The following is a 26,867-nucleotide window of genomic DNA, read 5'->3' as shown; positions in this document are numbered from 1 at the left end:
CTCTTTACCAGTTGCTGATTTTTCTCATGATGCACAATAAAATTCAAGCCCCATCTAATGGCTTCCACCGTGTTTCCCTGCTGGCCTACCTCTTCTCGGAATATCTGCAATAATTACTTAGGGAGCTTCAAATCATATTTTGCTGAGGAGGGATGCCTATGATGCCATGTAGCGGCAAGTCAGCCTTAATGCTCTAAACCTTTAAAGTCATCCCCAACCCAGTATTTTGCCGCGTGGGGGGCTGCTCCCGAACAATACCGGGTCCTGCCATCATCACCCACCTCCCGGAGCAGAACCGCGGGGGTCGCCGCGCCGCAGCCGCTGGGGCGCCTCTGGAACTACACGCCCCAGAATGCAGCGCGGGGGCGTCAGGAGGCGGTGGGCGGGGCGTGGAAGTCTATTAGTAGAAGCGGAAACAAAAGACCCTTCGATTGGGAGCGGAGAGGCACCTCGGCCTCGGCCTTAACACGCCCCGTGAGAGCCCGGCCTCCTCCTGGAGCAGCCAACGCCGTCGCCGCCTCCTCCTCCTCCTCCTCCTCCTCTCTCTTCCCCCCTCTCGCAGCTTCCCCAGACCGGCCCGCCCGCATCCCCGGCTCCCCATGGCGCTGAAACGGATACAGAAGGTGAGAGCACCCGAGTGGGCCGGGCCGGGCTGGGCTGCTAGCCGTCCGTTGGGAACTGGGTGAGCTTCGAGCCGCCCGGGCCTCGGGGGGTTAGTAATAGACAGGCGAGGAGCGCGCTTTGGGACTGAGGGGATGCGCAGGTCTCGCGAGGGGCCGCAGGAGGAGGGGAGTGATGGCTGAGGGGGCGATGTGGGCCTATATGAAGGGGCTTAAGGGCGGGGGGCCCCCTCGGTTGAGACCACCCTCCGCCCCCCTTTTTTTGCTTTATAGAAGATGGCATGTATATTTTCACGGACACCTTCAGGGAAGCCCTAAGGGCCCCGTCTTGTTTCTGCAATGGTTTAGGCAAGCGCTTGGGGGTCACTGAAAAATCCTTCGTTAAGCTGACAGGCCGCTCCCCCCCCCCCGTAGGCAAGCCTTCTATATTCGCGTTTGTACCAATACAATGGTATAGCAGCCTTTTTTCCTGGACTGTACCACTTCGGATGGGAGGGAGGCAGAGGGGTACAGCGTGTGCTTATTTTATTACACACCCTCCGCACACAACGCACACGCATCACATCAGAAACAGGAAAACAAGGGTTATCGTATCTAGTTAGGCCATCGAAATGGTTTAGCATCCAGGATTGCTCTTTGCATTGGCGTTTATGTTATGGTCAGAATCAGCCGCCTTGTGCTGGCAGTCAGTGGAAAGGTGAGATATAAATTCAACAAATAATAATAAATCCCCAGGAGAGCATTTGCACATACAGAGGCTCCCGATCCACCAACAATCTGAATTAATGTAGCCCAGGAACAAGAAGTAAGGTCTTGGTGAATTGTCTTATTCCAGGCTGCCAAGTGTGGAAACGGGTGCAAAAGAATGCTTGGGGAAATGCATACTGAGACGTCATTATGTTGCTCCACAGGCATGGGATAGATTTTTGTGTGTTGCTGGGATAGTGTGAGAAGTTCATTCTGCAGCTTCTCCCCACACCATGGTCAGCATTTGGGAAATTGGGCCAATGCTGGCAAGGGGAGTTCAGTGCGAGTTCTTCCTGCCATGTTCTGGACTTCTTCCATTACAAGGCAGGAATAAGTATTGATGCAGTAGTTAGCATACAGCTAGAACAGTATGATATTTAAACCTAACTAGTTCACATTCAAGCCAATTGTCCTGGAAGGTTTGGAGGACTCACACCAGTGAGGAAACTAGATAAGAACTCAATTGTCTCCAAAACAACAAGAAGCTCCAGATTTCACCCAAACATAACTAAGTTCAGTGCCACCTAGTGAGTAGACCATATAATGACACAATCCACACATTAATTAAATATGTGTTAAGTGGGTGGGCTCCTGCTCTACCATTTAGCTTGTAGGTTTGTTGAAACACTAATCCTTAGTAGCAATTGGGAGTGCACATGGATACCGTGCTGGCAATGCTTTCTGGTTGATGTAATGAGGGCAGAGAGAGACTTGTGGCTTGGGATAACAGGGTGTAAATTTGTGTATTCCCCTAAAATGGATGGGGACAGATGACAGTTCCCATCATCCTGACCATTGGCCATACTGGCTGGGACTGATGAGAGTTGGGAGTCTAACATAATATGGAGGACCACAGGTTGCTCCACCTCTGCCCCCAAATATTAGGGGTCTAGAACCTGCCTCACTGAAAGAGCATTCTGTTGTCCATTTGCTTTGAAATGTCCCTGTGTTCTACCTTTTCCCTTGGTAGTCATCATTGCTGCTATTGCCATTTATGGAGGGAGGATTTATTGTTTCTAACTTGTTTTCCACATGAATGATATGCTTCAGTACTTGCTAATAGTCTAAAAAAAGAAAGGGATATTCAAATGTTGTCCTCGTCAAGTGAATGTTAATAGTGAAAAGCTAGGGAAGGTGAAGGACTGAGAAACTGAAGGTTTGCCAAAAAGGAGGCAAGCTCTATAGATGTTACAGCTATCAGTAATTGGTGTCACTTAACACAGTTTCTTTGTGAATGTAGATAAGGGGGAACTACTTAACACCATTTCTGAAATTATGTTCAACGTGCAAGAAGAATTGACATGTCTGACTCATGGTCTACCCAAGGTGATGTCTCATTGCAACAGACGCAGTCAGTTGACTTTTGGGAGATTCTCTTTGACAGGAGATCTAGGACAGGAAAAAGTACTTTGTCATACATTGCATAGCTAATTGTGCTGATGACCACCAACGTAGATAGCCAAACATTTATCTCTAATCTCTTTTGACAGCTATCAATGGCACCTAGTTATGAAGGCTATATGCTGTTTCTAGGATCAGATGTAATAGGCCTCTGAATAAGAGTTGCTGGGGAACAACAGTGGGAGAGGCCTTTTGCCCTGTTTGTGGGCATCCTACAGGCTTCTACTGTGGGAAACTGTGGCCACTGTGGGAAACAGGATAGGGCTTGGCTCGATCCAGCAGGGCTGTTCTTATAACTCTTCAGCTTTACTTTGTTGTTCTGGGAGCAGCTTACTGCTTAGGGTATTTTACAAATGTGCCAAGGCTGCAATCCTAACTACATTTACTTGGAAGTAAGCCCCACTGAAATCGGGACTCACTTCAAAGGCACTTTGGGTATAGGAAATATTCCCTTGCAGATGTTCTTAATGCATAGAGCAGGAGTTCTCAAACTGTGGTCTGCAGACGAGCTTCATTCAGGTGGTCTGCAGCATGTCTGTAAAAATACAGTTTAAACTTGTACAGCAATATCTAGCACAATGCACTACAATTGCTATGATAGGCAGGAAAAAAAATTAAGTGGTCCACCAAGACCTTCAACAATTTTCAAGCAGTCCATGGGAGAAAAGTTTTGAACCACTGGCATAGAGAGTGAAATAGGTATTTCAGTTGCACATTTTAAATGTGCACATTTTAACAAGGGATGAGCAGAACTACGTGGTACTGCTCAACCACAATTTAAGAGTAAATTTTGGGTGCTGGTATGATTTCTGCAGTTCACCTATATTGAGGGGTGCTGTGTCTACTAGCCTCATTGCCTTTCAGACTCTCCCTTAAGAGATTAAAGGTAAAGGTACCCCTGCCCGTACGGGCCAGTCGTGACCGACTCTAGGGTTGCGCGCTCATCTCGCTCAAGAGGCCGGGAGCCGGTGCTGTCTGAAGACACTTCCGGGTCACGTGGCCAGTGTGACGAAGCTGCAACTGGCGAGCCAGCACCAGTGCCGCACACGGAAACGCCGTTTACCTTCCCGCTAGAAAGCGGTACCTATTTATCTACTTGCACTTTGGGGTGCTTTCGAACTGCTAGGTGGGCAGGAGCTGGGACCGAACAACGGGAGCTCACCCCGTTGCGGGGATTCGAACTGCCGACCTTACGATCAGCAAGTCCTAGGCACTGAGGTTTTACCCACAACGCCACCCGTGTCCCGTCTTAAGAGATTAGTGGTACACTTTAAAGACCCACAGTCCAGCCAAGGTAAATACCAACCAACACTGGACTGAGGGGCATCCATCATGTGTGTCTGGCACAGATGCAGTAGCTCTTATTCCAAGGCATCTGATCAACAAAGGAATAGTATTTCTACCCTATGCTGGATTTGAAATGTTCATGACGAGGGAGGCAAACACCACCCTTTGCTTTCCTGTATTCCGGAATGAGCCTGGATAGTTTTAGTCAGTATCTTAAGATTATTCATGATTGGTCTGTAGTATTCTCAGCACTTTTCCTATCTTGGTCAGCTGAACTTTAGGGCCTGAGACAGAAGTCTTTGTCATTGTAATATACTTTCTCTTGTTACACTTCTGATAGATTTGTATTTGACCAATAACTGGTGACACTTGATCAGTCAAACTTCAATCCTACTATCTGGTCAGTGACAAGAAGCAAACTATATGTGGCTGGAACTCTCCATTATAATTTCAGTGATAGGCTATGGCTGTCATTTTTTACACACCCTCAGGGTAAGTCTAATTGGGACTTACTTCTGAGTACTATGCATAGGACTGTGTTGCAAGACTATCTTAGCTACCCAAGCTTTTAATTAAAAGCAATATTTTTTTACTATAATATAAAGGGTTTTGTAAAATAGTATGCTGCATTTTGATATTTGACATGTTTTTATTGTAATGTTGGTTGTAAATAGGCCTTTTCGTAGTGGAAAAGTAGAGTAGGAATCTTACAAGCATATATTTAAATGGATTTGTATTAAAAGTTGCATCTTTTAAGCTGCTTCGCTGTTGGCCCTATGCCTTTTACGCTATTAAGCTAGATTACAGAGTTTGGTTAATGTATTGGTTCTTAAACTGTGGTCTGGGAAGTGTGAGTAGTTCCTTGTGCTTCTTTAGTTGTCCTTGAAAATACCAGAATAGAGTAAGATTTTGGAAGCTTTCTTTGAAATGCCCTCTCTGCTGAAGAGGAAACTCCTTTAAATTAATATATATTTAAAGTTCAATTTCTGTTTTGAATATGCATCACTCACATTCTTTGGTAAGCATCTATTCCTGCTCATCCTCTTGTCCCTCTGTTTTTCTAGTTGTATTCTTCTTTGGGGTGGGTGCCTATCAGTTTTTGCCTATGTTGCTCTCTAAGGCACTGTGTGTGCTAATAGCATAGTCAAAATAATAATGAATACCGTTGTAGCTTAAGACAAGGTTGCTTTTTGAGTAGTGCAGGTACCTGAAGAGGAAGCTTCAGCAAAACTACCATTGTGTGCCTTGCTTGCCCCCTAATTGCATGCAGAACTTCACTGCATTGTGTGACCAGAACTATAGTAGTTAAGTTTCAGTTTGAAAGCTTTTCAGTTATCTCCCCACGACATAGCTAGATGGTAAGAAAATGTGGTGGTCTGTGAAGAACAAGCATATTCTCAATGGTGTTCTTCAGTACAGCAAAGGAACCACCGGCTAGCTTCTTTAGTGCTGAAATAAACAAGATGGATAATATAAAAATCTTGCACAGTCTGCAGCTTGAATGACAAATGGCGGGGCAAATCATTGCTGTTCACTCTGTTGCTTGTAAGACCATGGCAGCTACCGCAATGTCAGCAATGTTAAATAAATAAGTGTCCTGCTAAAGCAGGGAGGGAGATGACTGGAATAGATAGTGGATGACATCATCAGGTCCAAAAATGGGCCTCTTTCTGCCTCTCATCAGCCAGCATCCCCAGTGGTGAGGGAGCTGCTGCAGCACTTCTCCTTTATTCACCATGGTGTAAGGTGAGAAGTCCCATGTTGCAGATCTTCTTTTTCGAGGTCTGGCCCACTTTCAGAAGGACTGACTATGACATGGGCAGGTTGTTGCAGGCTAAGCTTCTCATCTGTGGACCAGGACCAGACATTTACCTAAGCAGTAGAGGAAGGCTCGGTGATTTACTGGCTCCAGGTAACAGAAGAACCTACTCTGAAAACACTCTTGCTAAGCGTCATCTTGACTTCCATTCTTTTCTCACCCCCAAAGCCCTCCTAAACAGGCAGGGCAAGTGACTGCAAGCCAGACTCCCAAGTGATAAAATACTAATGAGGAATGCAGTAGATCTGGCTGTAAAAGAGCAGTGATTTAGACAAAGGTTGTAAAATGGGGGGGGGGGGGGAGAGACATTTGGAGAGCTATTGTCGATGCAGCTGCCCTTCAGGGTTACGGAATTTTACACTTTCCGGGACAGAATCTTACAAGGCAACACAAGGATCCCTACTAATTGTAGATGACGTTATGCAGTAAGGCTGACATGCTGCTATCATAAATGGCAAATGCGGCTTGTGTTCAGCCTCCAATGCTTAACTATGGTTATGTTCTAGAGCTGGAAGTAATATAATAATTAGCGCACTTCACCCTCCACCCAGCTGTCAGCTGGTGCTTGAGAAGCTTTGCAAAACAAAATGCACTCGGTACCCTCTGTGCCTACATAAACTAATGACAAATTAAAACACACTTTTACAAGGGATGGGAAGGGGAGCTATACCAAAGAGTAATCTGGCAGTGAATTCCTAAAAGCATGTGGGGAATGATTTATATCTGAAGGTATGTTCCACGTTAAGGTGCCTGTCAACTTAAAATGAAGTGGTGGGATTTCTGAAAGTGGGAGGTGTCTCAGCAGAGCCATAAGCATAAGGGTTCAGGAGGGTTTGGAATATCTGCTTGATAACCAACAAAGCAGGCTTATGTTCTCTATCTGCTGCCTTAAAGGCAGCCCTCATAAGGAATTTGCGGTAAGTTTAATAGAAATACATTTGTCTTTACCAGTGCTTTCCATCTTCCATGAAGCCTTTCCCTATCTGATGAGGAATGCCAATGTGAAAGGTATAGAACCTCTTCTGCAGTGCAGAGGATACCAGAACCATGTTTTAGGGTGCACTGTCAGAAAGGCATTGGCCAAGCCAGTTGGCCTCACCATCAAATTGTACACGCAGAAAGTTCCTTTTTAACAAGAGGCTTAAGAGAAACTGAGCACCGTGGTTGTCAAAGTATGGGCCACATTTGCAAGGGCAGCGTGTGATAAGCAAACATGTAAGTTGTGTGAATTATATAGCCAAACAAAATGACTTTGAATGATTGCATACAAGTCAGAATAATACTTGGGTTTCTAAATAAAGCACATGGCTTTTAAAAACAAGGTGGCTGGAAAAAATGTATAGATTCATGTTAAGTCTGGATTGAAGTGTTTAACAAGCACAGAATCTAATAGTTCCAAATTCCATCTTGTGAAATTACTGGAACCAAGTTAAATAATGACTTACACCAGTGTTGGTTGTAAATATTTTTAATTAAGAAGGGAAGAGATGTAGCAGGGAGATGTAGCCAGTTGAGATGTCACGGACAGTGTATTGGATTTGGACTGAGGAGAGCCAGGTTCAAATCTTTGCTCAGCTGTTCACTAGGCAGCCTTAGGCAAGCCACTGTGTCTTGGTCTAACAAGGTGGTGGTGAGGGTAAAATTAGATAACTATTTATATACTCTCCTGGGTTCCTTGGAGGAACAGTGACATACAATTTTAAAGTATAACTGTGGCTCCTCGAATGTCTCACTGTTAAAGAGATGTCCATTCACAATTTGTTTTTACGTTCTATGGGGAAACATTTGTAGAATTCTGGTGTAACACAACTGCCAAATAAACAGCTCCTAGTCATGGAGACTAAACTGAGAAACATAATGCTAAAGGATCTCATAAGAAAGGCAACTCAAAAAGTTCAAATATCGAGAAGTTTTTCAAGCCATGGTAAAAAAATATTCTGGAAGTGAACGATTTTGAGTAATATGTAAAACAGCTGAACATGACTAACAAGTGCGGTTTGGCATCTGCTTCATTTAAAAAAAAAACACAATGCATATTATGGTTATTCACCAAACCTCTGCAGATTAGCAGCTGCCCTCTGGCACTTGTTACTGAAAATGTATATGCAACTCTGCTCAACATGTTCCATCTCAGAGTTATAAAAACAATTAATCTTGGAGGAGTTCTGTATTTTAAAAGTAGCTGGGGGCATTATAGAGTACATGGAGCTCAAGTCCCTGCTGAGATTAATATTTCTACTAATGTACACGTCTTAACGTGAAGTGCCTGCTGAGAGGTAAAGCTGCAAAGTTATGCTGAACGTTAATCTTTCATATTGTGTTTTGTGTGAGATTGCATTATAGTAAAATTTTTGTTTAATGAGTATTGTCAGAATACTTTCAAAAATTGTATTATAGGTTTCTATCTCAGATTGCCCTGTATGAGGTCCTTTTCCAGAAACAGGTTTTCTGTCATAAAAGCACAGCTTTAATACTAATTTGATCCACCTAGTGATATATGGTGTATTCAAGAAAGTCATTATTTAGAAGAGTGAGCTAATATGTGAGAGAAGGTGTGTTGATAATTTGAAAGGACCCTGTGCAACTGGCAGCTGGTGACTGACTTGATGAGGAAATGAAGTAGACTTGTCAGCAAATGAATGCACTAGATAGAGCAGGGTATTGTAATCAGCATGATGGCCTACAGAGGTTGGACTCCCAACTCGCATCAGCCTCTGCAAGCATGGCCATGTGTCAGGAATGATGGGACTTGTGGTGACTATAAATTGGAAGCTCCTGCGTGGAACCAATGCAGACTGAAAGCAGCACAGCTTGCATTTGGCACCAAATTTAAACAATGCCCAATGGAAGTCAAGCTTACAAAGGAACAATCAAGAGTGCAATTTTAAACTCTCAGTTGGTGCTTTCCAGCTGTGGCTTTTACCTTGCCCATGCCCATGCCGGATGCCATACGACATCTAGATTGGGAGGCCCAGCAAGGCTAATGCTCTCTAACTTAACGTGCTTCTGGCAGTTGTATTCTAGACTGGTTTCTCCTTGCTGTGTAGCATAGGTAAAGAGTGTGTGAAACCAGGATCTTGGAATTAGACCAGCTAGCTTAATTGATTTTAGAATGCAGGTCTTCATGGAAGCCTACTGCTTGCCCAGTTAAATAAACTATTAGTGATGTCGCTATTGCAGAATCTTGAGGGCCAAAGATTTGATGTTAAATACATTGAACAAGTATGTGTTTTCCTATGATAACATCCCTAGGGTCCCCAGTCACAATCGGAACTGCAGGAATTACTGGTTTAACTACATGCACACTGTGATTTGATTGAAAAATCTCTTGCCTGCCCAAGATGCTGTTAGCCATGGAAGTAATGCTTTCCACTGCCACCAATGGTAGCTTTCCTCCTGAAGTTAATAGCAGCTTAAGGGGCATGTCAGAGGGGAGCACTGAACCCTGTCTCTGCATGCCCCAGTCCTGCTTCCCCCCTGTTTGTGGCTGTTGTTAAAATATAAGCTACACATTAAATACACCAAAATACACTGGAAAAGTGTGTGAAAAGGGTACATCCCATGGATTCCAGGCATCATTCTTACACATGGATGAATTGTTCATGCCGATTAATAACAACATTAAGCATTTCTATAACATCCCTCAAGTAATATTGTCCATAGGTCTGTATCTGGTCAGAGAGGGAGGTGTAGTTTGTTCACGAGCGTCCAGTGGCTGGGAATTTGATGTGTTGAATCTACATTGGAGGTTTGGGGGTGGCAAGAAAAATGGTTTAAAAGGAAGGAACTATAACATTATTGAAGCAGAATCTGTCTTAACAGTTTGCAGCCCGGCAGTACCATATATGTTCTCAATCCCATCTCCCTACCTTGGGTACACTGGAAGTATTTTTGTGGTGTAAATTGAAAAAGCGCTGTTGTGTTTTCTCAACTGTACTGAAGTGCCAAGTTGTTCAGTAAACCTCTGGCAACTTTGGAGAGGTTATTAGGGTGCTAATTTTAAACTCTGCAGGCTCTATTTGTGGTTGGCAACTCAGTGAATCATTCACACAGCTCATCTGCAGAACCACTGTCTAGGTCTCGGTGGGCAGTTCACATTCACATTTCTATTACAACTTCTCTTGTTTAAAATGCTACAGCAGAGATGATGCTTTGGCCATAAGGAGTTATTTCCTTTCTGCTGGAAAGAAGAAAGGAATTAATTTGCTCATAGCTCAAATTTTACTGAAAAATGCTTCTTAAAAAATTTCATTCTAGCTATTCTTATCAGGATTATGGGGGAATATTTGAATCCATGAAACATTTCTGGAAAGTATATTTGCAAATAATTATTCATGCTGGAAGTCACTTATTATAGGGAAATGCATTTGATTCTTAGGTGTGAAATAGTCCTGATTTTCTTTCTTAGGACCCACCACTGTGTATGTCATTTGCAACACAAAATCCCATCCTTGTGACACAAAACCAGCACAAAACTTTGGCATAGGTTTTGAGGTTTGCAGATAACAAAGATGATGACATAAGAAGAACCCAGCTTGATATGGCCAAAGGCCCATCTAGTCTATTATCCTTTTCTCATGGTTGCCAGTCAGATGCCTATGGGAAGCCCCTAAGCAGCACCTAAGTGCAGGATCACTCTCCCTGCTTGTGATTCCCAACAACTGGCATTCAGAGGCATTCTGTACAACATGGAGATTGATAGCCTCATCCTCCATGAATTTGTCTAATTCTCTTTTAAAGCCATCCAATGTGATGTCCATCACTTCAGCTTGTAGGAGCAAAATAGCCATTACTTGTTTTCAGGGCAGTGCAGAGAGGGCTCCTTGCTTGTGTCAGACAGACAGACTCCAGTGTCAGATAAGAGGATTCTGAGCAGGAATTATAGCTAACCCAGGCACAAGTAGCAGCACTAACATGGTGACAAAACAAACACCACTGCTGTCATTTTTATCAAAAGTGTGTGCATGGGGAGATAGAAACTGAAGCCCTTGGTGATGAGAATTCAGCTGAAAGTGTTACACCATTTCCTCCAAAGAAAGCATCCAGTTTGGATTCAAATGTGGGTCAAGAAGACAGTTGTAGTATGGGGAAGGGAACAAAGAAGTGATAGGTACAGACCTAGAACAATTTTTAAATGCTGTTTTTCATATTGTGAGTGGTTAGAAGCAGGCAAGGACCAGAACACACTCATATTTTTGCAAGAATGATCCTACTCATGATAAGTCATCTAAATCAGCTGCTGTGTCATCCTTTAAAAAAAACAGACTCTCAAGCATTATGAAAATAGACAAATTCATCCCCCGTCTGTGAAAGCATAAGAAGATCCCACCAGTGCTATTCTATGAAAGTATATAACAAAATTACCTGGTGATTCGTTAAGCAGAGAACATCTTTTCAATGTGGCTTATTTCTTCATTGTGAACCACTCAATGGCTTTGAAAGCATAATTGAAACAGGAGTCATGATAATGAAAAATAAACAAGTACCACTTTGCAGCATTAGGCCACAATTTCCCAGTGAATCCCCTGGTGACCATTTTGCAAGAGCACCTGAAACCTTGGAAAAACTGAATATCCAGTTTAGAAAACCCGTTGGTTAGTTGGCATAAACAGATCATACGACCAATAGAATGGAATGTAGAGTTTGTCTTCATAAGTTCCAGGATACTGTATCAGTGCTGATCTCAGTTCATTGGTTTGATTATGAGGTTGAATCCAAAGTTGTGCTTAGGTGCCAGGGCAGGTTTCAACAATTTAAACAACTTACAGTCACAAAAATAGGGTGGGTTCCAACAATATACATCTGAGGAGTCAAAGGTCAGGGGAAAGAGGTGTGTCTTCAGCATTTGCAGAAAGCTTTACACTGGAGTTGTCAGATGCACCTCAGTGGAGAGGGAGGCATATGACCTAGTGCTAGACAGTGCTTCTGAGGGGGCTTGAACTACAAAGAGGCCTTCGTCTGCTGATCTTAACACCAGAGAGTGTTTGTAGGGAAGGACGTGGTCTTTCCTCCATTTGGGGCCTAAATTTAGGCCTTTAAACAATAATGTTAGCACTTTGAATTTGGCCCAGAAACAAACTGGCAGCCAACACAGCTGTTTTAAAACAGGGCTTATGTGATACCTAAATCTGGCTGCTGCATTTTGGACCAGTTGAAGTTTCTGAGTCTTCTTCAAGGAACGACCACAGAGTGAATGCATTACAGTAGTTCAGTCTGGAAGATACCTGAGCATGGAGTACAGTAAGCAAGTCATTCCTCTCCGAAAGGAGCCGTAGCTGGCAATCTACCTGAGCATCCATTGGCAGTGTTGAATTCAGGAGTATTTGCGATGCTGCACTCCAGGGGGAGTGCAGGCCTGGCCAGAATAGGCTGTCTCCCCACCTCCCGGACATGAGAACTTGAGACACACAACACTTCGGTCTTCTCAGGATTCCACTTCAGTTTATTGTCCCATATACAGCTTATCAACCACCTCTCCCGCTTCAGATGGAACACAGAGTCAGAGCTGAGCATATTGTTGGCACTTCATTCAAAATTTGATGACAACTCCCAGCAGCTTTGCCTAGATGTAGCATGGGTGACACAAGACAGCTCTCGTCATACAAAATCGTCTTCCGTGGCTACAATCTGGAAAGGTTCCTGGGGCAACTTTGCAGGGCGCTTAAGGGACAAGATGGCTCTGATTTTTGGATAGTTTTGAGTGCCACAGTTAGAGCACGTCTAATCAAGGCATCCAGAGCCCTGTCTCTTCCATTTGTACTGGATCAGCTTGGATTATTGCAGCCTGAGGATCTGAGCAAGCTGCTTGAAGAAGTGCAGCTAACCGCCTGCCCCCTTGAGCCTTGATTGGGTGGGTCTTAGGGAGTGATGAATGATTCCCTGGAAAAGGGGGAAGTACCATCTGGCCTTAAGGAGGGAACATGACAACCTCCCAGAGGAGAAGACAAATACAGCTCATAAAAACCTATAAAACGATTAAAAGAGGGTGAACCCTTCTCCTCAACCTATCCTAAAGATGTAACCCAGAGAGGGGAGAAAGTGCTTTGGTATCACCCCTTCAGGGCCGCCGGCACCGGCACCAGTGCAAGGTGTGATGGTTTGGGGGTGCCCTGAGCAGCTGCAGGCACTCAGGCAGGTGGTAGAAAGCCTCAACAAGGCCTTATCCTCCCAGAACAATAGCCTCTTGGAACCAGCTGCTTCTGTAGGGAGCCTGCTGGCAGACTGTGTCCTCTCCCTAACTCTGCTAGCTGCCTCCTTTCCGCTCGCATCTCTAAGCTCATGAAACATCACAGGAGCTATTTCCTTGAATTGGCATTTTGATTCTCAAAATCCATTACTTTCCCTCATGACAAATTGTTCATACCCATCGGCTACTCAAAAATAAATGGTTAATTTCAATGTACAAATCAGTCCTCGGCTGAAAGGTGCTTCTGAGTGTATATTAACTGTTGAGCCCAATGCAGAAAAAAAATATGAGTTTATTCAGGTTCCGATTAGAATTGGCCAGTTGCCTTTGTATATAGTCTTGTTTTCAAGTTCCTGTACCATTATGAATGAGCACTACTTTTCTATAATTATAAAAAGGAGCAATTTCTCCTAGCAGTGTATTAGTCAAAATTTACATCTTCGCTGTTTAGCATTACATTTTCCCACAATCAGAGGAGGCCCATTGAAATCAATGGTTTATGCAGAACTAAACTCTACGAGCCTACTTTAAGTAGAACTTAGTAGGATACCACCTTTTGTCTGTTAGGCTAAAAAATAGTTTTGTTGTTACTTTGTGCAAGCTTTATGTACCTGCTCTTCTGAAAAGGGTCACAACAAAAATGTTTAACAAACCCTTTTTTCAAATTTACTGTTCGTAATGTTAAATGGAAAAAGATACGATCCATCAGTTTTTATTTATCGTCTCTGTACTCACCTTTATGCAAACTAGTTTCCTCTTTGCTATGTCCCAATATGGCAGCAGCTGGGAATTATTTTTTTAATTAACAGAACCCATTTAAAGAGCTGTACCGCCAGTAGTTAAAGCCTTTCTTGCCTGAAAGGCAGTGCTAAATTTGGAACCAAAAGTCATGACTAGAGTTTAGAAGATGAGCATAATTTGTAACAAACAGTATCAAGACTGAGTTTCAGGCAGTTCTATAATTACAAAAGATAACAGCGCTGTCATTGCCAGCAACATTAGTGAATAGTTATTTAAACTATTTTAAAGGTTTCCCAACCCCCTAATTCTCCCTTCCTCCCCTTCTAGTCAGCTTCAGTTCAAAAGGCAGTACATTTGCTATCACAAGGCACATTCAGCAATTACAGTGAACGAAAGTTAAGTATTTCTGTTGATTTAAACTAGAGACTATCACTGGAATAAAAGAAAATAAAGTACTCAGCTTCGGCTATATCATACCCAGTTTGTAAAAGCTTCCCTATTTGGTCACCTGGGAATGATGCTTAATTACCAGAGGTGAGCAGAACATGTATAAGCCTGACAAAATTTGCACTTCTCTCATACTTATTTAAATTATTTTGAAGAATCCTGTTTTTCCAAATGGCAGACAGAAAAACACCAGTTTGCCCTTCTCCAAACAATCTTGGGGAAACTATTGGCTCTGTTATCTGAATATAGTAGCCGGTGTGTTACTCTCACATAATAATTTCCTTGACCTTCAGAAAAAGAGCTCTCACCTATCTACTTGCAACTAATTTTATTCAAAGAAACAAGTTGCATGCCAGTCCAGTGAGGTCATTCAAGTGTACACTTGTCCAAATAAACCAATGGCAAAATCTTTTGGAAGTGCAGTTCCCTTTTTAATCTAAGTGGCTCAGGTTTCACTGAGAGGGGAGAACAAGTTATATGTGCAAAGCCAGATATTACCAGTTCGAGAGAGGATCCACAAGTGTCGGATTTCCAAGCACCGTGAGTCATGAACATTGAAGCCAGCAAGCTCTTAAACAAAGCAGCAGTACTCGAGGCAGAGGAAGACATCTTTACAGTTTCCAGCTTCAGATGAAACCAAACATCCCTAAAATTGTTCACTTCTCTAAAAACTTGCTGTACTTGGTTGAAGCCCAGAAACATCTCAATTATTCAGGGGTGGCAAGATTCTTTTCACCTGCTGGTGCTCAATAACTGTGCAAGCAATGCTACGAAAAGCTCCCACTCCTATGGGGTTCTCTGCTCCAAATCCTGCATGTTCCACATTATACCATTAGTTATTCAGCAGAGTCCCATGTGAGTCCTACATATGCCAGTGAGGCCAATGCAAACAGTTCCAGGATACCGAGTTACCACTCCCATCCATGCCTTCTATATGCTCTGCTCGAATGAATATTCCCAGAAGAAATGTTCATGTGAATAATCCTGAACTGTGATTTTTCCTCAAGCATAGCTGGAAATCTATTTTGTACCAATAAGGATGAACCCCTGGATGGCATGGTGTTATGTTTGCTCACCTTCCTGCTGCTAATCAACCGCTGGTTGGTGAACCACATATCCGAACCAACTATTTTGCATGCCACCAGTTAACTCATTAAACTTAGGTTTGCAGTGGGTGAGCAAAATGTCCAGAGCAGTATTCTGGAGAATTGAAGTCAGCTGCAACATCCCTATGAATGACACCTTCAAAAATGATGTGCAGAGAATTCAGCTAATTGAAAATTGCCCATCTAAGTGATCAGCAAGTAACTTTGAGAACTTAAAAACCTAAAGTGATGAGGCTAAATGTACTCAAGCATCTGCCTCTTCCCTATATTCCACTGAGAACACAAAAACCTGATTGGTGCTCTTTTGAATATCTATGAGGGCAGACATTTGCCAATGGCCCTAACTAGGTTGGGGTGAGGAATCTTTCAGTCCAAACACTGAATTCCTTGTGGAAGCAAAAGTGAGCAGAGCAGTTAATTTGACTCTTGTAGCCTATCCTTCATACAGTAGGCTACATTTGAGCTGTGCAAAAACTGGAGGCTTCTGCAGATGCGCACACATACATGCAAGCACACACACACACACACACACACACACACACACACAAAACCACACTTCTTTATCTAGGCTAGCAAGATGCAGTTAAAGGACATACTTCAACCAGGGAAAAGTACCTGTGGGTGCAATGGAGGGCCAGAGAGAGATGTGGCCTGGGTGTGTGCTCAGATATAGGTGCCTGGAGGTTTGCATTTGGCCTCTGGGCCTAAGGTTCCCCATGTTTGCGCTAGACCAGGGCTCATCAGTGTGACGCCCTCCAGATGTTGCTGGACAACAACTGCTATCATCATTGATCATGGTGCCTGGTGCTGATGGTAGTTAGAAGGGCACCCACGTTAGACCTCAAAAGACACGGGTAGTGAGGAGAGAGCTGAACCACAGTGTTTCAAGCTTCATTTGGTAAATCGTAATTACCGTAAGCAGAAGTTTGAAAGGGGAAATTCATATTGTGGAAAAGAAATGGAGGTTATTGTTTGGGCCTTGGAATGGAATGAAAGATTACACACAGAGAAGGAACCCCCAGAACAGCACAGGGAGGAAGGAGAGGAGGGATCTTTCTGTCTGGCATTCGGCACCATTTATTGCAAGCCATTCTGGGAATCTTTTTGGCTGAATAACAGAATAAAAATGCTTTAATAACACTTCATTGTGTGTTCCTGTTTGCAAGTCACAGACTAGATCAAGCTACAATATTGTGGTCAACTTGAATTTCAAGTCCGACATCAGGTTTTTCCCATTTGAGAACTAAAATATTGTGGACTGCATACTTTCTTATTGAATAACATGTTAATGGAAATGAAGTGTAAATTATATGCGTAAAGTATGGTGATCAGCTGCCTAATTTAATTGTAGCGCTTAATGCTGAATTGGTTGTCATTGTATTTGGAAAACTCTGTCTTCATTGAAATTTTTCTTTCCTTTTTGTTGTAAATTGTGGGAGCACTTGATCAAACCTAAAGAGGATCCACATTTGGATAATTAATCTTGGGTTTGTTTAAGTAACATTGCAAATGTTTTCATGTTTCCTGTAGGAGCTAAGTGATCTGCAACGTGACCCACCTGCACACTGTTCAGCAGGACCTGTTGGAGATGACTGTAAGATCTTTATAGTTGATGGCAAGATACTTTTGCCTATTTTGTTATGCTTAAACACTTAATAAGGTGAATAATATTTTGTGTTTTTCAGTGTTCCATTGGCAAGCAACAATTATGGGACCTGTAAGTATGCAATTTATACATAACTGATCTTCTGATTCCTCTTCTGTAACAAGCTTTAATGGATTTCTGTATTCTAGACAATAGATGTCAATGTTTTCTAGATCGTAGAATCATATGTGAGGAGGAAATAGACTGTGATTATTTGTGGACCAGAGATGTACTTTATAGACAACGAGAGAGACACTATCACACTTTATACACGTTGGCCAACATAGGGAATTAAAAAATAAACTCCAGAGCTGGGCTGGAGATTAAGCCATTCAAGAACTCTGAGCCAAGGTACTGTTTGCTTTTAAAGCCTGAATCATGTTTTTCATATAGAGATAAGTCCAAAGACTGTAATAAATAGGACCAACAGATGGGATTGCAGAGACCTATGGTAGTGGAGAGCTATGTGAAATAACAAGTGAGCTAACAAAGAGGGGTTCAAGGACCACTGCTGTTTTTATTTGTGATCAATCTACTACTAGGTTTATATCCAGCTGTGGCAGAGTAATCCCTATTTCAGAATTCCCTAATTCACATTCCTGTACTATGAAGTCATACATTGTTTTACATAAATGTACTACTTTCCCAGTCCAGCAGCTGCCTTCAGACAAGTGTTATTTTAGTAAAGCATAAGGCATGCAGAAATTATGCATAAAAATGAATTTATAAAATCAGACTGATGAAATGTTATTTTAGTTATGGAATACATATAACCACATATTATAGATTTTATTTCTATTGCTGAGCAAGAAACAGCTCTGTTATTTCTCAACACTGAAAAGCTTTTGATAAAATTGAAAGGTCTTTCCTATTTCAAACTTTTGAACACCTTCTGTTTTGGAGAAATATCTATGATATGAGTGCAAGTTATATACAGAAATCTGAAATGAGACTGCTTCAAAAATGATTATCCTCTAGCCCCACTTGTATTTGTATTGACAACAGAGCCATTTGCAATCAAAATGCATATAAGACAATTAGGGGGGTAAAAATTAATGAGTAGGATACAGAATAGAGTTGGTACATAATCACATAGTATCATAACATTGGTTACATTTTAATAGCAAGGCTTATAATTATGGCTTATAGAAATAATTAATTTGCCCTTTTTATATTCCTTTGTAGCAAGAAGTACAGTATATTTCTAATCATTATAACCTTTCTATTTCAAGTTTCAGCTTGGTTACGGTTCATTTTGATTAAGCTTGCATTTTATTGTATTATCTTCAACACAAAAATAGTATTGATATCATGATAGGTCAAATATGAACAAATAGAGCCATATCTGGATAGGAATTACATAGGCATGTTTTCAAAACCTAATTTGCTAATTAATATATACTTCCTGGTATGTGCCTTCATAATAAAATGGGCTGTTGTTCCTATTTGCTTTTAAAAACTTCAAGTTAAAAAGATGCATATAGTCAGAAATTTGTGTGTGGTCTAAGGTGTGCAGAGAAGGAAGTGGCCTAAAAAGAACATACTGAGGAGTTGTTTTTTTAAGTGATACACTTGTTTCTCTATGGTTAAAAGTGATACGGCCATTGAGTTCATATCTCTCTCTCTCGCTCGCGCGCGCTCTCTCTCTCTCTCTCTCTCTCTCTCACACACACACACACACACACACACATTATAGTATATAGTATATAGTATATTCTTCAGTAATTTGAGCTGCATCCCCCTGATCAAAAGGAAGTGGGGAAAGATACTTTAAATCTGCCCCTCAAATTTGCATCACATTGTGGTATTCTTCAGTTTCTTTGTGTTCAATGCTCTGCCTTTTGAACTTCATTAACTTGTTTTTCTCAGGTGGGGGGATTTCTGCAGAATATACTTTGAAACCTCTTCTGGGTTATGCTTCTATACACGCTAGATCTGAGCCTGCAAACACTTTCTTTTTAAAAAAAATAATGAGCAGAATTTGCAAAAAATCCATGATGACCTAATACTACATTTAAATTTTTGCACCATGCCCTGCATGGTGTGGGTTCCTGTAACATAGAGTGTGGCAGCCACAGATTATGTCTGTTGAAGAAGAGGAGGACAAAGGCTTTGAACTTGGGCAAAGTGTACTAGGGAGACCTTGGTGAAGAATGAAAGCGTTACCTTGTTAATTTGCTTGCTTTCCAGCCTGATAGTGCATATCAAGGGGGAGTCTTTTTTCTCACAGTACATTTTCCAACAGACTACCCATTCAAACCACCAAAGGTAATCTTTTAAATGTGATATGTGCATTTCAGAATTAAGTGTAATGTGCAAATATAAATGAAAATTAAATGTAGAATGTGCTTTTTAGAATAAGGTTTGACATCTGTTTTGATGTATTCGTTGTTTTGGGGAGGCTAAATACATTGGAGGGATCAGTATAGAATAGCATAGATAACTTATTGAAGCAAGAGAGAATTAAAGAGGGCCTAGCCGAGAGCCTTGTGAAACTCTTAAAATGAGTTATTTATTCCAGGAACTCTTTCCGCACACAGCTTATTGACCATGGAAGGTAAAAGATAAAGTAACCATGATGCAGGATATTCTGTGAAGTGTCCAAAGCACACACTTGGTTTTTGCAGAATACCAATCTGGCCTATTGTTCTGTTAAAACACATTTCTAACCATGCTTGTGATTTTACTATTTTATTTTACTTTGGATGTAAATCACTTTGGGTTTTTTTTTTAGTTGGAAGTGATGTATAAATTTAATAAACCTAAACCTATTGGTCTCTGCGCAGAGCTTCTCTGACATTATTGATCTTGGTACGTTTCCTACGAACCTCATTTTCCTCAAATGCATTTTTAAAAACTATTGGTCCTTAATAAGCAAATTGCTTTAATGCATCTTTGCGCTTTCCCACTGCTAATCTTAATTTCTGACAGTCTTAACTTTGCTAGAATTGCATATATAAAGTTAAAATAGGAATTACTGCTTAAATCTGTTTAAGTGGTCGTATGTTTTCTGTGGAGCTTGCATTTAGGTGCTGCTAGATGAATTGGATCGTCATGTTCTACATAGCCCATAAGGCACTTTTTATATCATCTTACCCAGGGAACAGCTATAGCTAATACTCCTTGTGCATTCGTAACAGATTGTGTAACAGAACGTATCACTACTTGTTATCAAGCCAAGGTATTCGGCTTTTAGAGATGTCAGATGGAGAAATACAATACAGAGTAAGAAAAGGACAGTGTGTGTGATTAGAACTCTGTAAAAATATGTAACCATTCTTCTGTTGCAGATTGCATTCACAACAAAAATATACCATCCAAACATAAATAGTAATGGGAGTATTTGTCTTGATATCCTGAGGTCACAGTGGTCACCTGCTCTGACTGTATCTAAAGGTAACTATTTGGAGAAATACTATGCCCAATTTAACACCACCATCCCTGCTTCTGATTATGATTTATAGCTGAAAATGCATCTAGTTTAAAGGAAGGCATTATCTAGACAGAGGTTTTTGATCTTCAAAGTTTTCCACAGGATCTTATACCCAGATGCGTTGGCTGTGTGACCATGTACATCATCTACTATTTTGGAAGACATATCGTTCAATAAAGTTTGAAAATCTGCATTACTATAAAGGAGAAAAACTTTGCATCTACCTCTTGACCTTTACTATCACATTCATGTCATAAACACTCTTTAACTGATCTTTTTTTCTTTTTAATATAGTTCTTTTGTCCATATGCTCTTTACTTTGTGATCCTAATCCAGATGACCCTTTAGTACCAGATATTGCACAAATCTACAAGTCAGACAAGGAAAAGTAAGTATGGATATATATTTTAAAATCCGAATCAGTTGGTTTTGATATTCTTTGCCTCTCACCACACTTACGATTTGACTACTCTGATAGGGTGATACGCAACAGAGGAGCTGCATTGATTTCAGCGGGTATACTCTTGAATAGGACTCACGTTGGATATCATCCATAAGGGGCTTTTTTAGCATAGCATAAAAACGGATTTTTTAAAAAAAGCTTACAAACAATTGTACTACTACAGAATGTTTACAGTGTTCCATTTTGACATCTTGCATACTTCGGCCACTAAGGACAGAAGTAGAAAATTTTAAATTTGCATTCCTCAGATTGAAGCAGCAGTTAGTCTGTAGAATTATTTAACTGGTATACTATGTCAGCCTTGTTCCTTCCTTTTTTCTGATGTATTACTTATCCTAAAGTTCACTGATCTGCCAGCTTGGCTTTAATGTGTGAGCCAATTTCTAGATAACAAACTGCTTTGCAAAGTTCTGGACACCCGCCTTTGTGTCCCTACAAATGTTTGGAAGAGAACCTCACTGAACTTTTTAGGGTGTCATCAAACTGACCTTGTGTTCAGTCATATAATCTTTAGTCTGTGGTTCAGCATACTTCCCTTGCACTGAGCTAGACTTTAAGCTAATTTAGACTAGCTAAGAGGTTCACTGTCTTTACCTGTGTGCCATCCTAGTTTGTGAGCAGGTTGAGATGGTTGTTATTGTAGGTGCTTGTTCGACTGACTGTAAGTATCGTACTCAGCCTAATGAAGGTAACTAGGCTAATTCGTGTATACATTTGATTCATTAAGATGGCCACAATCCTGCCACGTATTAGATAATATTTGTTGTAATTCAGTTTGTAAACTTCTGTCTCTTAAATTGTAAGGTCGAGAAAGGGGAAAAGATGTTGAGGTGTAGCAATATGAAGGCATGGTAAAGGTTACAGATTGCTACTCCAAAGTCTGTACTTCGGAATTATCCCTTGTTGTAATCTCTGTGCAGCCCTGTCTGTATCTTGCATAGTGGTGCTGCCTATTATCAGGTTACTGTCCAATCAGTTGCAATTCATGTCTTGTAGTCAACTAAATACAGCTCAGAGAAGACCCACTGAAATTAATGAATCTAAATTAGTCATACCCATTAAATTCCACTAGCGTTGGATAACATCCCACATCACCAAGTTCAGTCCATGACTTTATCTGTACACAGCTTTTCAGCTTGTATCCTAAGCGCTGACAGACCAGGAAAGATGCAAATGCACACACTGATTGTGTGCAGACAGCCATGATATTATACAATGGAAGCATCATGGGGTTCTCTTGCCTTGGAAAAATCATTAATTATTAGCTGCATTTCCAAATCACCCTTCCTTCCAAAGACTTCAGGATGATATACAAATAATAATAATATTAAAACACAAAATAGAAAATAATAAATAAGACATAACAGTAACCAACACACTTTAAAATACTGTATCTATAAAATGCAGAACCATTAAAATGCACCAAAACCATCTGCTACTCTTAGGTGTTAACATTAAGACTTTGCACCGTCCATAGACTGTTTTGCTTTCTGCTCAGCACCTGCTCTTTTGCCCAAGTGTGGGCATGGGTGCTTCCTACTTATCACTGCTCAGGTTGCCCAAGTGTGTTTTGAATCTATACTTTGTTTTCTAAGCAAAGATAAGTAACATATAACCGAACAGGATTGTTAAATAAGCCCTGGAATAAATTTGTTGGCAACACTGTGAATGCTAAGCTTGTGTGTTTTCACTTTTACTTTCTTTTACAGATACAACAGACATGCAAGAGAATGGACACAGAAATATGCAATGTAAACTTTGAAGACTTTTTCATATATACCAGAGTACTGTAAATTCTAGGGTTTTTTCAAAATTAGAAGTAAATGGAACACAGTTTACTGTTTCAGTGTACCATGAAGCCCTTTTTGATTTTCACCCATATAAGTGTGTTTCTGGAACAAGGAAATAACTACGAAAATTAACCTGAAGACTGTGATGAGAGTATTTATCCTTTTTGTATGCTTTGCAAAAGACATTTATTATGTTTTTTAAAGATACGTGGACATCTCTGTCTCCAGCCTACAAGATCCATAATGCAGTTGTAGAGCAACCAAATTATTTTTGCTGAAAAACCTAGGTGTTACATGAAAGATATTCTTTGTGTCTTTGAGATGTCAGTCCTGTAAGTCTGTGTTTGAATTTCATTCTTTGTTAGTTCATTGTATAATTTGTATTTTTTTACTGTATAGACTATATTTTATTTACCATGCAAGTCAACTCACTTTAGACTTTCTGCACAGTATTGAAAAAAAAAATACAACTGCTATTAAATGAGTGAACTATTCCTCCCCAGAGGAATGCTCTATAAACTGATAAACTTCTTTAAACGAACTTTGCACTCTAATTCTCAGTATACTGATTATGGAGAAACACTTGGTTTTGATTCTGTTGCATACTTAATTTTATTGCAATGTGAACTAATTGCACTACTCTGTAGAAAGAAATGTAACTAATTTTGTTCTATTCACAGCTGACTTTTTTATCCCATAAGGGCAGTATAATCTCTGACCTTTTAACAAAATTGACTTGAAGCTTTTCCATATAAATAAAATGTGTTTTTTACTACTTGTCTTGGCTGTTCTTTAACTCTTGCACATCCTTTACATGTGCTTGCTCTGAAAAGATCAAATTAATGTTAAATGTGTGAATTGCTATTGGGAGGAATTGGCCTGTGTGTTTGAAATTGCTGTGAACTGATATTATGGTAGCTGTTGCATAACTTTACATGCAAATTCATTGTGTTGTGTATATGATCTAAGTTCTTGGATCTTGTACCCACTACAAAAACTTCTCTCTGATCTCCAAATCTTGCTTAAATTGATAACAACTAATGTTGAAATGTCACTGACGCTTCTTCTCTTCCTCACGTGTATAACGATATATTGATGTTATACTTCCAAACACTAAGCTGATGCCTCTAAACCATTATATGTATACTTCACCTTGCATGTAAGGAGAAAAACAGCCTTAGGGATTTTACAAATAAGAGTGCTTTAATTTTTAAAACAGTATGTTGCTTCTGAGGTAGTAAATGCTTATTGAATGCATTTATTTTGTGGCTGTAGCAATTCTAACTAAACACAACTTACTTGACTAGGAGGTTTTGCCACCATAAACACCATTTGACCCCTTTCAGAGAAGGGAATAGAGTCCTAGTGTTTGGCTACACCAAGGAACAATTAAACAAAAAGCTCACAACTGGAATAGGTAGAAATGTGGCAAGCATCCCAGTGGCTATTTTTTGTATTACTGGACTTAAATAAATAAATAAAAAACCTGTGCAGCATTTTAATCTTGAAACTCTTGGATAGTTCTGACAGCCTAGGAAATAAGTCTCTACTTATCGTAATGGTCATCCAGGCTTCAGTTGTTTACCTCAATCTGTACAATCGTAAGATGGAAGCTTTCTGAAATAAGCACTGAAAAAAATTCACTGCATTCTGTAAATGACTTTGCTTGCTGTGAAAGAAACAATTTCTACAAATAGCCAATAAGTGTTTCAATTTAGTATATGATTGCTTCTATGTACTTGAAAAAGGGGATGCCATAGCTTGAAAAGCAAAACTATTCACCACATTTTGACATGAATACTAAAAAAATTACCCCGTGGTAAAATATTCTGATGGAGTGATTTCCCAAACTTTTTTACCCCTATCTGTCTTAGATGTTTATGATAGGCTTGTCCCAGATTAAATAATTTATAGCCCTTTAATCCCTTACAATAAACTCTTGTGTAATTTGGTAGTTTGATTTGCATGCCTGTTAAGTGAAAGAACATTTAATCTGCTTTGCTAAAATTATATGGAGGCTGGTTTGAAACTGTTTAGATGTTACTATGCTTTGAAGTATGCATCATACAAAAAGGAATTTACTTACCATAATGCAAAGTCTTCAGGCTGAGCAAAAGGTGAAGATCAGCAAGCCTCTTATTCTTGCTTCATAAGTTATTTGTGAACAAATGTGTTGAGCCCATACTTGTCTCTCTTTTCAGTGACATTTAAAACTGAAGTTCAGAGACTTATTTTACATACTGTCAGGCCAATCGTAGCGCCTTTAAGAAGACAAGAACTCCATTCTCTTGGCTTTCTTTAAACCACAGCTTCTGAGGGTGTTAAGCATTCCCTCTTAAGTATTTTTGTATTTCCTGGTAAATGTTCTTTTGCTGTTTAAATGATCCATTGTGAAGGTTCCTCCCCCGCCCCACTCCTTGTATCAAACATTTGCTCAGTCCTGGTGCTTCCATTATGGTGGCATAAATGTTGTCTGTGCTTCAGTCCCCTCCACCAAATACCAGTTTATACTGTACAATGCCTTAGCGAGGGCACTAACTGAGCCATCTCATTCTCTGTATATTCCTCACTTGGCACTATGGGCATGACTAAAGCAAAGGATCTCTGTATCACTGAAATTCTTGAAGTGTAATCTTTAGTCATTCTAGTTGTTAAATAAGGCGTACTTTCTAGCTACTTCTGATGTGGTATTTTTTCTGCCTAAAGATGTCAGCTGAGGCTTGAATGAAAATAAAGATTTGATTTGAAATCTCAGTGTGTCGAGTTTTATTCTTAACTTCACCCTTTGGAGTGAGAAACTTGCAAGTGACAGTTGTCTGGTGGAGGGTTGGTGTGGTTTTGCTATCCAAGCTGTTAGAGGAGGCTCCGAGTTCTTTTGGAGTCATGTACTAGAGTGCTGGCATTACTGAAAGCGCCAGGTTCTAAATATGTAATATATGACTCAATAGCTGTGTTGAACGCTCTTGTATTCCCATGGTTCTTTCCTTAAGGGTATAGCTTGTTCTCACAGAAGCAAACCAGGACATAGCTGTCAACGTTGCCCTTTTTTTAAGGGAAATTCCCTTATTCTGAATAGGATTCCTTGCAAGAAAAGGGAAAAGTTGACAGCTATGAACCCAGGTGCGTGTCACCTAAGGTGGAAACAGCTTAATATATTGGATGCAATTATCTTAAAGTAATGAAGACTTCCTGTTACATGCTTGTGGAATTGGGATTAAAGCCTTTCCTACTATATAAGAAAACTACTAGTTTAATGTGAAAGTGCATGTGTAGCCAGCATTAATTATGCTATTATGCAAATCTATGGTGCAGCCATATTTGGAGTACTGTGCCCAGCTCAAAAGGGATATTGTAGAGTTGGAAAAAATTAGAAAAGGGCAACCAAAGTGATCAAGGGATAGAGCGATTCCACTGCAAAGAAAGGTTGCAACATTTGGGACATTTTAGTGTAGAGAAAAGGAAAGTGAGTGGCAACATGATAGCTTATAAAATTATGCACGGCATGGAAAATTCTTTTTCTCCCTGAGAACACTTGAACTCATGGACATCCAAGGAAGGGAAATGCTGGAAGATTTAGGACAGATTTTTTTTTTTATGTACTTATTCACACACAGCATAGTCAAACAATGGAACCTGCTCCCTCAGGAGGAGGCAGTGATGGCCACCAACTTGCAGGGCTTTTAGAAGCTGGTTAGGCCAATTCAATCAATACCAGTCACTGGAAACCACTGGAGGGGGAGAGTGGGCCCTTGTGCTCATGTTCTGCTTGCTAGTTTCCCAGACATCTGGCTGGTCACTGTGAGAACAGCTTGCTGGACTAAATAGGCCATTGGCCTGATCCAGCAGGCTCTTCTTACATTCTTATGCTTAGAATAGCTTTGAACCACCCTGATCTTTTCTAAAAACTGCCTGAGACCTCTGGGTATAGGGTGGAATATAAATTCAATTAATAATGTTGTTTAGTCGTTTAGTTGTGTCCGACTCTTCGTGACCCCATGGATCAGAGCACGCCAGGCACTCCTGTCTTCCACTGCCTCCCGCAGTTTGGTCAGGCTCATGTTTGTAGCTTCGAGAACACTGTCCAACCATCTTGTCCTCTGCTGTCCCTTTCTCCTTGTGCCCTCCATCTTTCCCAACATCAGGGTCTTTTCCAGAGAGTCTTCTCTTCTCATGAGGTGGCCA

At 40.7% G+C, this 26,867-nt stretch overlaps 1 protein-coding gene across 2 annotated transcripts; it reads left to right on the top strand.

The window, feature by feature from the left end:
* Window positions 1–388: 388 nt before the first annotated feature.
* On the top strand, window positions 389–25,434 carry UBE2D1 (ubiquitin conjugating enzyme E2 D1). 2 transcript variants are annotated; one of them, XM_079976513.1, is made up of 7 exons: window positions 391–623; window positions 16,885–16,948; window positions 17,040–17,071; window positions 19,190–19,267; window positions 20,290–20,395; window positions 20,727–20,820; window positions 22,605–25,434. In XM_079976513.1, exons 1-7 carry the CDS (start codon window positions 600–602, stop codon window positions 22,648–22,650), a joined length of 444 nt encoding a protein of 147 aa, XP_079832639.1. In that variant the 5' UTR covers window positions 391–599; the 3' UTR covers window positions 22,651–25,434. The 2 variants fall into 2 exon arrangements, with proteins under 2 accessions (XP_079832640.1, XP_079832639.1); XM_079976514.1 differs by lacking the exon at window positions 16,885–16,948 and having other exon boundaries at window positions 389–623.
* The last annotated feature ends 1,433 nt before the right edge of the window (window positions 25,435–26,867 follow it).

Source organism: Podarcis cretensis (assembly GCF_951804945.1).
Source record: "Podarcis cretensis genome assembly, chromosome: 5".
In the NCBI taxonomy this organism is placed as follows: domain Eukaryota; kingdom Metazoa; phylum Chordata; class Lepidosauria; order Squamata; family Lacertidae; genus Podarcis; species Podarcis cretensis.
The sequence above is the reverse complement of the archived record's forward strand: the minus strand, read 5'-3'. Positions and strand labels throughout refer to the sequence as shown.

Excerpts from the sequence above, each read along its gene's own strand:
- UBE2D1 (XM_079976513.1), top strand. The coding sequence starts at position 600 with ATGGCGCTGAAACGGATACAGAAG. Across the intron at positions 17,072-19,189 it reads AAGCAACAATTATGGGACCT|CCTGATAGTGCATATCAAGG; the intron begins GTAAGTATGCAA and ends CTTGCTTTCCAG. Across the intron at positions 20,821-22,604 it reads TACAAGTCAGACAAGGAAAA|ATACAACAGACATGCAAGAG; the intron begins GTAAGTATGGAT and ends TTTCTTTTACAG.